Source organism: Eutrigla gurnardus (genome assembly GCF_963514095.1).
Source record: "Eutrigla gurnardus genome assembly, chromosome: 17".
Lineage (NCBI taxonomy): Eukaryota > Metazoa > Chordata > Actinopteri > Perciformes > Triglidae > Eutrigla > Eutrigla gurnardus.
This window is the reverse complement of record NC_139928.1, coordinates 16,019,175-16,031,290: the sequence shown is the minus strand read 5'-3', so window position 1 is coordinate 16,031,290 and position 12,116 is coordinate 16,019,175. Positions and strand designations below refer to the sequence as shown.

The window sequence follows — 12,116 nt, the reverse complement described above, 5'->3', positions numbered from 1 at the left end:
TTCAGGTAGAAAGTCTGGAGCTGCTCCACGGACGATGATGTTTTCTTTGTATTTTTATATTGTAGTGTTGTCCAAGCAAAATGTTCCCTTCTACTGAGAACCTTCACCTGGGTGCTGTCAGTATAATCGAGAACATCTCTCCCAGTTCATTGTCCACACTTTATACCTGATGATATCACAATTTGGTGTAGTGTCCCTTTAAGACATAAAGTGAGCGTATGGAACAATTGTCTCCCCCTGGTGGCAGTGAGAGTAATTAAAAATAATCTTTAATTCTTCCTCTGAATGACAAGTTTCTTTCTTATGTGGAGCATCCACTCCGGACACTTCTGCCATTGTCCTAGCTGCCGCCGCTATGATTCCTGCCTGTCAACCTATTGGCTAATAATACAGGTGGACTGACGGCGTGTAACCAATCATGGTGTGCTTTAATGAGCATGATTGCAAACCGAGGATCGGTTCGGTTGTTGTGCATTGAATTTGCAATGTATTTTTGCCTAAAGTTCCCTTTCAGACAGTGATTGTCAAAGTTTCTGTAATTCACCTATTGAACATGTTGTGCATGACTGTTGTATGACTTTAAGAGCCACATGATGAGTGAAGTCTACGGCCAGAAATGAGAACATTAGACATATTTTCTGGGCAACGTTTAAAACAAAACAAAAAATACAAAAGTTCCACCCTGTGAAGGAGAAGACGAGGATTGACTACTGCTCATCTAGCACATTTGGCAATTCTGCACGAGTCTTCCGTGACCTTTCCTTCGCTGCCAAGTCATCACAAACAGAGAGAGCGAACAGTTCCCAGCCTTAACATTGAGTCAGACGCAAACTCCCAACAACACACATGCCTCTACACACACATAGACACACAGAGCAAACATCCGTGGGGTGCACAATTCATTAAAAAGTGAAAATGCAAAGGGGCTGAAATTCCTTTAATCACAGCGAAGGACTTTCCAGATGGCCTCCTAAACAGGTTTTGCTCGTGCTTGTGTTCCCGTGCCAAATCGCTGGCCTACAAATCAAGTTGCACATCCAAAAAAATGTTTTCTTTATGAACTAACTAAATGCATGACGACAGCATTTGTTTATTTATGGAGTTAATGGTTTTATGGTTTAAGAGCCGAACGCTGTTTCCTAGCTTTAAGGGGCTGGAGGTCAACGGGATAGGATGCTAAAGTCGGCCAGGACCGGAGTCACGACTGGTGACTCTGCTGAGTCCGATGAGCCCCATAGGTCATCTGTGTCGAAGGGGGGGGATTAGGAGCGGCGGGTGATCCCATCAGAGCAATGTGTCACCAGCGCCGTGTCTTACCACGGAGCCACACACTGTGGCGAGCGGCTGATCCCCTTAACTGACTCTCAGCAGGGCCCGGCAACTAAGGCGAGCTGACAGCAGGGCTATTTTCAGGCAGAAATCAGCCCCCGTTTTTTTGGACGGGGCCACAGATAGAGGTGCCCCCCCCCTCCCCGTGCCATCGCTCTCTATTAGAGAGAATGAAAAACACAGTGAGGGAGCCCACTTTGCCCACTTTGCAGCAGAGAGCAACCTTTTTGCTCGGGACAGCTCCCAGAAACAGATGAGGGATAAATGTGTTGTGACAGCAGCTAATGAGGTCCCTGTGATCTGCTGGTAGTGTGTCAGAGAGTGTGTGTGTGTGTGTGTGTGTGTGTGTGTGTGTGTGTGTGTGTGTGTGTGTGTGTGTGTGTGTGTGTGTGTGTGTGTGTGTGCCCATGTGTCTTCTATTTTCCAGGAGGAGCTCTACACGGAGGAGTAAAATGCACTGACGAGAGATAAGAAGAGAGATAAAACGAGGTTGTGTCTCGATACGTGACGACACGATACGCATTTGACATGCTTGATCATCCTCTCTTCTTTCGTATGACAGCTTAAAAAGAGCCAATGGACTAAAATAGTAAGCAGGGACACAAATAAAGTCTCTACAAATAGCCAGAGCCAGGCATGAAACGCATCAAATAGCGAACCGATCTTCGTTTCCTGAGAGAAAGAAGTTCCGCCATTGCTATTTGTGGCGAGCTTCCATTGACATTTAAATGCATATCACTACGCCTACAAGTCCACATGTGACTGGAAAGTTTACCGCCAGCATCCATGGAGCGATCACAAATAGAGCAAAAATCAATTTTTAATGCTCTTTCACTGAGTCACTAATGATCATCCGTCCCTAATACATAAGATCATGGACTAAGGCTTGACCTCGCCAACGCAGGAGGAGCTAACCCAATTAGCTTTCTGCTGCACTCTGGAGACGACATAATTACCTCACCGGATAGGAATGCACTCTTTCAAAAGATATTTTTCTCAAGCGATATATATTTTTGCCAGATTCAAAATTTTAATTCATTGTGCGTCACAGTTTCCGTGTCGGGCGCTGATGTAAATGCTGCATCACCTCAACTCGTGGCTGGATATTTTAGTAGAGCTGCTGTAGCGCTTCATTACAGGGTTTTTTTTTTTTTTGCAAAATTAGCACGTCTGCAGAGGTTTCATCAAGCTGTCTCTTCAATTTTTTTTTCCACACTTAGGAGGAGGAGGAGCTTTGAACAGGTCCTCGTTGTTCTTTTCGTCTGTCTGAGAACGTTTCTGATACTGATGGAAGAAAAATGTCAAAGTTGAGCTGCGTTTGATTCACACAGCAAACATAATAATAGTAGGAAACGCACACATATAGAAGCTTTTAAAAACAAGCTGCCAATAAAGCTCAGGATAGCATTCCAGTAATGAGATATACACAGAGTTATATTGCATCTGCCGGCATTTCTCTGCCGTCACACTAAAGCGACATGTCACCTCTCTGCAAAGCAACCGCCTCCATAAGGCATTTTTCCCTTGAAATAGGCCGGCGTACGGCAGTGAATATTTGCGCTGTCAAAGGATTAAGACATCACAGCATATCTAAAACTATTACAGCCACAATTTATTTTACTTTCCTGACACAGCTGAGCAGAGAAGCTATTAATTTCCCTCAAAAAAAAAAAAAAAAACGGAGCGGTAAGGTCTTTTTAAAGGTCCCTGCTATTGTGGAGGCTTCGAAGTGACACGCTCCATAAAAAAAGGAAATCACTTGGTTCTATCAGGGTAAGCAGTTAAGAAAAAAAAAAATTCGCATCGCTAATATACGGTATTTGACGAGGTGCCAGTAAATGTAGATATTATAGTTGTGCCGTTTACATTATTAGGCATACTGGAATATTGATTAACCTGTGCTTTAGGGAATCTGTGGAGGCTTAAGGCAGACTCCTGGACTGCTCCCTCCACAACCCATCAGCCCACCTACCGCCACCCAGTCATTTCCGGAGGAGGGGTGTGGGATCGATGGCATGCCGGGATGCTATTAGGGCTGAGGCAGCGAGGCAGCCAGGTAGCCACGACTTCAAAAGCCAAGTGCGGGAGGAGAAATAACACAAGGTAATTATGTGGGCCCCGCTAGCTTCCACCGAGGTAATCTGTAGAGTGGAGGGAGGGAGAGGTGGTGTTCAGGATGTCTGTCCATATTTACCTCACCTCACTGCACTCTGCTTAGTCAGTAGTGCTTTTAAAGAAGACGAAAACTTTCCCTGGCATACATTTTTGTTCACATTATTCCTTTACTTACAAATTTGGCCGACGTCTTTATTCAGATCAATCTGCAACCTAACATCTAAAGAAAAACTGCAGCTCAGTTTCAGGGTTGACGAGCAACACAGCTTGTTAAGTTTAATAAAAAAGACACAAAAAAAAAGAAAAAGTAGCAATCAGAGTGAATCAACATCCCAACCTGTCACAGTGCCGCCGAAGCCAAATTGGCCAGCAAGGTGAGAAGCCATCTGGCTTTTCCAGTTCACCTCAACGTCATGATGAGTGAGAAGCCATCCCGCAAATGATTCAAGAGCATCTGGACAACAAGGCATCGCAAAGTCAAGAAAGTTCCACTTCTCTGATTAGAGCTCATGCGACACGAGTTTATTGGTTAACAAACAAATCCTGACTTCATAACATCTTTGCGGATTTTTTAATTTTCTGATCGCTCATTTGGAAGTACACACACAATCTTCAGCCCAAGCAATTTAATAGAATTTGCTTCCCCTGTTCCTGAATGTTTCTCATTTGTGTAATCAAATACAACAGCAATAATCACTGGTACGACCATTCCACTCCACGCATAAAAGCTCCATCCCCAATGACTCATTTCTAATGGAAAGAAAACACAAATTACCACAGCGAGGAATAGATCGCTCTGTTTTACATACATATGAGAGATGAGAAATTAGAAATGTATCCGTAGAAAGACATAAACACACATTCACACACGCTGATAGAATAGAGAACAATTGTAAAAAAAAAAAAAAAGTGCTGCATCAGCAACTCGATGCTTGCCGACTTATTTCTGCTTCCACTGCAGCTAATGAGTAAAAGGTCAGCCGGCTGTTGTGACACCAATTAGCACAATATTTCAGATCAGCAAATGTAGCTCATCATCAGTGGTGGTCGGCTGACGCTTTGAGATTTCAACAAAGCTAATTGCAGTATAATGAGCACAAACCGACGCTATCACGGCGAGGGATGCCGCGAGAGATAATCCCTCGGGGTGGTTTAGAGGTCATTTGCTGTACTTCGGCTAGTGTCACGGACCAACACGTGGGTCAGGGTACAGCGAAGGGGCAGGGGTCATCGTGGAGCTTTAAGAGCAGGGTCAGCTTTAATGGCTTCTGCTGTACCCTTAAAAAGGAAGACCCTGACCTTCCTTGAGTATTCTCCAGCCACGCCCTGAAGCATACCCTGCTTTATGGTCTATTTTACACCAAATGGGACCATTATTTATTAGATGAACACCGGGCTGTATTGAAGAAGACTTGAAACTAGCAATTGAGACCATAAATGTTTACTGAGATAGTAAATCAAATGAGAAGTAGGGTAATTTCCTCACTTCTATTCAGTCTTATAATTCTCGCCCTCTGCTGGTCAGTAGAGGGAATCTAATTTTAAGCTGCTGTCACCCTGAGCTTCACTTTTCAGAATCAAACCTTGCGTGTTTTTTCCAAATTCCAAAAAGGTGCTCAGACCCAGTGCGATCCGAGCGAGTGACTATGTGTTGTGATTAAAAACACAGGTGCACCCGTTGCAGACAGTTTGGAGATCGCCATGGAAGAGAGACCGCTAACCAACTAGCTCGTCAAGACTCTCTCCTCCGTCCCCTCTGGCAGAAACCAACGATAGCAAGCTAGAGGCTAAGTAGCTCATAGCTCACTTGTGCAAGTGGAATATAAAAAGGAGGGAGAACATTCACTGCGATATAGTCTTTCACCTGATGGGACGGGGGAGCCAATAATCTCGGATGATTTATTGACTATGCGCTGCCCCACCAAACTGTTATGGATGAGCTGAGTAAGCTCTCAATGAGGGCTGTGCAAAAACTGAGGCTCTGTTTTACTTTGAATTGTTTGAGCTGTCTCAGGAAAACGGTCTCTGCTGTTCCACGAGGGTGTTGCCGATGTGTGTGCCAAGAAATTTGAATGAGACATGAATGGGGGACTTCGGAGGGGGGGTTGTACCCGCCATAATGAGCTTTAGAAGCATTGAGCTGAACGTTGTTGGGCTACCTGCTCACGGTCTTAGTTAGGGCTCGGATTATGGGTGTATCGTCTGCATATTTAATAACTGAGCTGTGGTTGTGGATGTGAAGTGTTTGTGTAGAGGGAGAAGAGCCAGGGTGAGCGGCCTGTGCTGAGGGTCAGAGGGCGAGATGACAGCATATTCATCTTAACCCTCTGTTGCCGTCTCCACAGGAAGCTGGCGGCGCATGCAGGGGTCACGTTTACGTCCAACAGTTGGGGAGATTGATTGGGATTGCATTGAAGGCCGAGCTGACGTCGACGAATAGGAATGTGGGTATAGGTATAGGTGTTGGCTGTGTGCCACGAAGGGCTATGGGAACAGCATCCGCACACGTTGATAAATACCGATCAGAGGGGTGGTGATGGATTTCAAATAGGAGAGGATGATATGCTGCACACTGTCTCTGTAAAATACAAATAAATGTAAAAAAAAAACGTTTGAAGTTGCCACTGAGAGCTTGTAATCTCTTAAACTGAAGAAGCTAACGCCTTCATGCTTCATTGCTCAACAATGCAGCACCAACAACAACCAAAGACATGAGCACTGTTTATTCAACCACGGCAGCTTTCATTGCGAGTTGTGTACCATGTTGTGTAGCCAACAATACAAGCAGACAGGCATCGTCAATGTGAGCTCTAAATAGGTTAACCGAGGTCAGATCAATTATGTTTTTTTAAAACCAATTCAAATCAATTGTGTGAAGGCAATCAGTAAGCCCCGCTTGTTTCATTGAGCCAATTACATCCGAGAGACAAAGTGATCTGTTAACCAGCCTTGCGAAGAGTGTCTATTGAATTTCCCTACAAAATGTCTGCGGTAAAGAATTTCTATGAACTGAAAAGATAAAAGCATCTAATTGCTCCTTTAAATTGCATGGTTGCAGTCTTTTTTGTTTTACGATACAACACTGGTAATGTCATCAAACCAAACTAAAGGCAGGCCTGAAAAACGTTGACTGTTTTGTACTCATCAACTACTAAAACACTTTGAATCAGACGTTGTCAGTCCGGGGGAAATTAAATATATAAATTGGAAATTGGTCATGTTTTACGACTCCAGCGTACGTAGGTTATAGTTCCTACAAGCTGAAGATATATCCTGAACTCAGGAGGTGGCTGCAAAACAGCATTGCACCTCCAACCTATGCATATTCTAATTATCTAAGTATTTTGAATGCATGGAAAATCAAATATATTCTGTACATAAAACACCGCTCCACATTTCCACAGGCAGATTTAACATATATACAGTCGGCAACCGTCTCTCTCTTTTAGGCAGTAAAGGCCTCCTGCTAGAACATGCTGCCACCACACTTAATAATGAAATTATTTTACATCTTGGAGAGTTTTTTTGATGCTATCTAAATGCTTCAAAAGGCCCTTTTATCTCGCCAAGATGAAGGGTTATGTCGAGTCTGCTCAAAAGAACTCACAATTGATAGAGCAAGCCATGACAAGCATCCAATTCACAGCTGCCAGTAGCAGTCGGTCCGGTTATCTCGTGAACGTTTTTTTTTTTTTTTTTGTATATCTGTTGTGCCTATAGAGCCTCTCAGGCTGATTGACGGAAAGAGGTTCTGGCTCCTGCCAGAGAAGCCTGACTGACGTCCGTTGCGATGGAGGTGAGCCAAGGAGGACTTTGCTGTCACTCTTGGCTCCGAGACGGCAGAGGGGGTTGATACGTTTGAGAATCGGGCGCTCGCACGTGGAGACGCATGCAATCGCCGAGCAATTTCTCAACGCACACAGCAATGCCGAGGCTTGTGTGCTTAGCGGTTCTCATGGCAACATAACAACACATTAGCTACTTCCTTCTGAAACCACCGAAACCAAAGGACCTACAGTTTCACTTTTGCTTGTGCTGGTGAGCAAACACATGCCTCTCTGCACGTATCAGTGCTCCCCGAGTGCACAACACCGCAATGCAAACAGTTGCAACTTAGCATGTTAGCATTCCAAGAGAGCCAATGAGTAGACACACACACACACACACACACACACACAGCACAGTTGCTGCAACTTACTTTTTGGTCGTCCTTCTGGCCTGCTGGCGGCGCATCCATACTGTGGCTGTCAGCAGAAGACCTGCCGCTGGCATCCGTCTGTCTGTCGTCGAATTCATTCTGCTGATTGGCCCCTGACAGAGGGGAGCCCAAAGGGCGGGGCTCCGGCTGCTGAACACCACCCTGGACCTCCATCTTTCCCCTGCAGTGCCTTGAAAGGGAGGCGCAAGATGGAGGCGAACAAGGCGGGGAAAGGGGATGAATTAGACGGGTGGACTGGATTCATAGATTAGTTCTCACAAGCATCACAGTGCAGTTAGAAGGCCTTTTGATATGAATCTTCATCAGAAACTTCAAAGGGAAAAGTAGATCTCCTACTAAAGGTTACATTAAGCATTTATGTGCAGACATAAATAAGGGCTTTAAAAAAGGATCATAATAAAGTGCAGCAGTTGGCTGCAAAATATCGACTATACAGAATAGACAAACATATTTACAAAAAGTAAATACGTGTGGATAACTGCAATAAATTAAACAGAGATAAACATATATCTGTTTAGCATAGCATTTATACGAGCACAGAGTTTATTTGTTTTCTTTTATAAGAGACGGCGCCCAAAGCGTCAACCCCTACAGTTATTACTGCAGCTCTGTGTAATGAAAAAGGTTGGTATAATAAATGAAATGTCAATCTCTCAAACATTATACACTGTATAATCATGCCCCATTGCATTTTCACAGACGTTTAACAACACGTAGGCCTAATGAAGAAATACGTGTTGGTCCAAAATTATTATTATCAAACCAAAATCTTTATAATAAAACAAGCTACACAGATCAAAATCAGCTGTTTAAACCCCTGTGCCATGACTCATCTATTATTGGAAAAGGAACAGTGGGAAAGCAATATTCCTCTCTTTTAATAAAAGATGATCCCATCCTTATAAAAAGTTCAAGCGCTGAAGCTTTTTTTTTAACCAAATATAAACCTTATTCACACAGACATGTTTGATATGTTTGATAGGTGTAAAGAACATTAATGCTGGTTGCATTGCACGCTTGTTCCAGAGACTTGGTATCACGCATGCTGGTTTAGTGTTGTCACAACTTAATGGAGCCATTCTCAACTACATTTTTTTTTCCAACTGTGCTTTTTCTGCTATGTCGATTCTTAAAATCAGTCAGCAATGGCACAAAACCTCCGAAAGCCCCCCCAAAAAAGAGCTTCAGGCTGCTGCACTTCATCTGATCCTGACCTTTGACCTCAAACACCATTCCAGCATCTAAGCCTGTTCCTATTGAGCATTGGGGCTGCGTGCAAAAGAAATACATTCATTGTATCAGTAGCAGGTGCACAATGTTTGGTTAAGTCCCCAAACAATAAAAAAAGCAGAGAAGTCACGTCGTGGACAGATCTGTAATCAGCAGCCAGGTGATGTTGAGCACCTGGATGCTGCATTCAGGGCCCACCAGTCACTTATCAGCTAGTTCTCTCAGCTGAGGTGAGCTGCAGAAGTTAGACGCACCTGTTGGCGCATAATTAACCTCACATGTGCTGTGACGTACGCAAATATTCAGCAAAAACTCTGACTGGTATGACGTGTGTTGTTAGGCAGGTGAGGCCCAGAGTCGCACACGGAATTGTTGCGCTGTTAAAACGTTCAAAGTTGTTCTTCTTCCCCGAGATTCGCCTTTAAATCACTCAACGGGTGAATGAAGCTGCATTTACGAACGGACATTAAAAGCAACTCGAACAACATGTTGCCAAAACGGCGTCGCGTCTTCAAGCCATCACAACGACGGCTCGTCGGCGGCTGACAGGTCTGCTTGCGCCGTGTCTGCGTTATTACGGTAACTACAACAGAACACCGACATAGACAAGTCGCGAAAAGAAATGCCTGAAATACCTCTGTCACTTCTTGGGCTCCTCGTTATGTCAGAAGCATGTCAAAAGGGAGGTTTCGGTAGCGCAACTTGCTTTACATCTCTGCCCTGACGCGGTTAAAAAGCCACGGCAGTCGGCGGCCACAACAACAACAACCGGCAGCCGGCTCACGGAGTTGTGTGAGAAGTTATTCCGTCAGAAAGGAGCCGAGAGGCGGCGAGACACTTCGGTCACCGCTGAGGAGGCAGCCCGCACGGTGTCAAAGCTGCACAACCCGCTGCTGTCACGGCGGGGCGTGTCCCCGCGAGCTGTCACCGAGCACTCCTCCCTCCCGGTTACACCGAGCCCGCGTGCTGACGACGGTGCCTTCAGGTGCTCCTCGAAACATCCTGTGTCGGACGGAGGCTGCCTCTGTTGTTAGGAGAAATTTTAATTTTATTTGTAGTCACCGTGAACGTTGTTTGATTATTTGGATGAAAAATGCAAATACTACAGTCTCTGAAAAAAAATACAATAAAATAGCATTTTATTTACAACTCCTTATTTTAACAATGAAGGGACAATAGCTTATTCTAACATTTTACAAACTAATTCAAAGCAATTATTGACAATAAATAATATATAAATGCTAAGTGCTCACCTAGTGCAAGTGCACAAATCAATGAGTAGTTTGCACAGCCACCAGTAGGCCACTAAACGTCATATCGCCAATATTTCCTACAGAACCTGAAAGCAGCAAACGCCCTACTACAGTAGGCGGGGCCGACCTCTCCTGCTGGAGGTGAAGTCAGGCCAGAGATAACTTTAGAGGCCATGCACTTGTTGAATGAAAATAGATTTATTATGTAATCTCCACAATGTAAAGAATAAATTGCACTTTAACAATAATAGTAATTGTGGTTGAATTGCAGTCAACTGAATAACTTTGAACACAATCATGTAGTTTGTGCAGTGTCAGAATTTGCTATTGCAATTATATGTAATTATCTTTAAAATAATATTTTATAGTAAATTAAGTGGATATAATTCGATCTAATTGATACTTCTGCTATACCTCATATACCTATAATTTATTTTTAACACATACCTTAAATATGTAAAATATTTGTATATATATTTACCTGCTGCTGTTTTACCTTTGACCCTTCCTCACTCACAACCTGCATTGCGAGCAGTTCAACTAAAAAGTTAGATTTCCTTTTCAAATTATTTTATTTATAGGACAAAAAAATTGGATCTAAAACGTAATATTGTGGCACCTCTGATTTATCTTGAGAGAAAGTTTTAGAACCAACTGCCAGGGAATTACTGTCGATGCATTATAAGAAAGTAAACCTCAATGATGGCCACAAGGTGGCAACATAAACTCAATAAACACTCACTGGGATGAGGCGCGCCTGAGCCAACTCAGCTTGATTTCTAAAGACATAGTAATACCCATCAAACCACATGCTTTCAAACGCCAAACATTTGATTTGACTGTTGGTTCATGTTACTGCTCTGTGCTCCTCTACGTCTGCTGAGCTGAGCTATAACACGAGGGAGACGGCATCACATGGGTGTCATCGAGGGGCCAAACTGGTGCACCGTCTCATCCAAGCAGAAGGGTATCACTATGCGAACGACTGCTCCGACAGGCGGGCCCTCATCTGTTCTGACGGAGCCGCCGTTGCCAGAGAAGGCAGACAGTCAGTCAGGGAGACAGGTGGGACCGGCAGGAGCCACGAGGAGCAGGAGCCCTGTACACTCAGTATCCAGGCGGGCAATGTGTCCTCTGTGTAAGCCAGCTGGGGCGCAGAGTCAGGCCTGTCAGGGGCCCCAGCCGGCACAAGCAGATGTATTCTGGGTATTGTTGTTCCGTTTCTCTGGTAATTGTTTTCCTTCCGGGGGCCAGCCAGTGGGACAAGGTGCCAAGTCGTGTTGTGGGAGGGAGTTATGGAGAGACAGAGTGTATTATCAATCAACAATGGCTTCAGAGGCTGTTCCACACAGACTGTCCATCTTTTTCCTCCGTGTGGCTGGAATTACAGCGACGCAAACGGGGAAACCGGGTGACCACAAAGCCAGCGTTAATGATGAAGGTGTCATCTCACAGCTGTAAAGGTATTTGTCCTGTAGGGAGTGCTAAAGGGATCAATCATTTGTTTTCTGTAGCATATATCAGCCATGTACACATTTGATACGGTGTGGATGGGTCTGTTTGCATCCAGTTTCCCCTCACAGATGCTTAGCGGTTTGTTATGGTACAGAAAACAGCTAATTCACTCCGACTGTGCTGCGCCGAGTGTTATCCCGTGATCCCGTGTCGAAAATGCCCTCTTAATTAGCACAGTCGACTACTGACACCTTATTTTAGGGTCAAATGTTGCTGCAGACCTCGTTCGGAGCAGAGACAGGGAATACCCACTAGGGGGCACTTTGAGACTTTGGATCAAAAGCAGGGATGCTGATTTCTGTAAAGTCAAGTGAGACACTAGAGTTTAGGTTTAAAGCTTTGTAAATGTGTACTTCAAATAAGAAGTAATGCGTTTAAGCCTGGATTTACTTGCTCCCACCCCCCACCCCTCCTGAAAGGAGCTGATTGCTTTATTCTCAGGGTTTCATGAATGA

The 12,116-nt window shown here is 44.3% G+C and overlaps 1 protein-coding gene across 2 annotated transcripts in view; it reads right to left on the bottom strand.

The window, feature by feature from the left end:
* The window catches only part of LOC311028456 (RNA-binding motif, single-stranded-interacting protein 3), a gene marked incomplete at its 3' end in the record, with an annotated part of 237,550 nt that extends 227,873 nt beyond the window's left edge, over positions 1-9,677 (bottom strand). Inside the window, exons 1-2 of one of the 2 annotated variants that reach the window (XM_084033034.1) lie at positions 9,529-9,677; positions 7,643-7,832 (exon numbers count right to left, since the gene is read on the bottom strand). In XM_084033034.1, the coding sequence (XP_083889160.1) occupies positions 7,643-7,816 (174 nt within the window). In that variant the 5' untranslated portion in view covers positions 7,817-7,832; positions 9,529-9,677. The remainder of the gene's footprint in view (positions 1-7,642; positions 7,833-9,528) is intronic. The other variant, XM_084033035.1, reaches the window with a different exon arrangement.
* Positions 9,678-12,116: the final 2,439 nt, after the last annotated feature.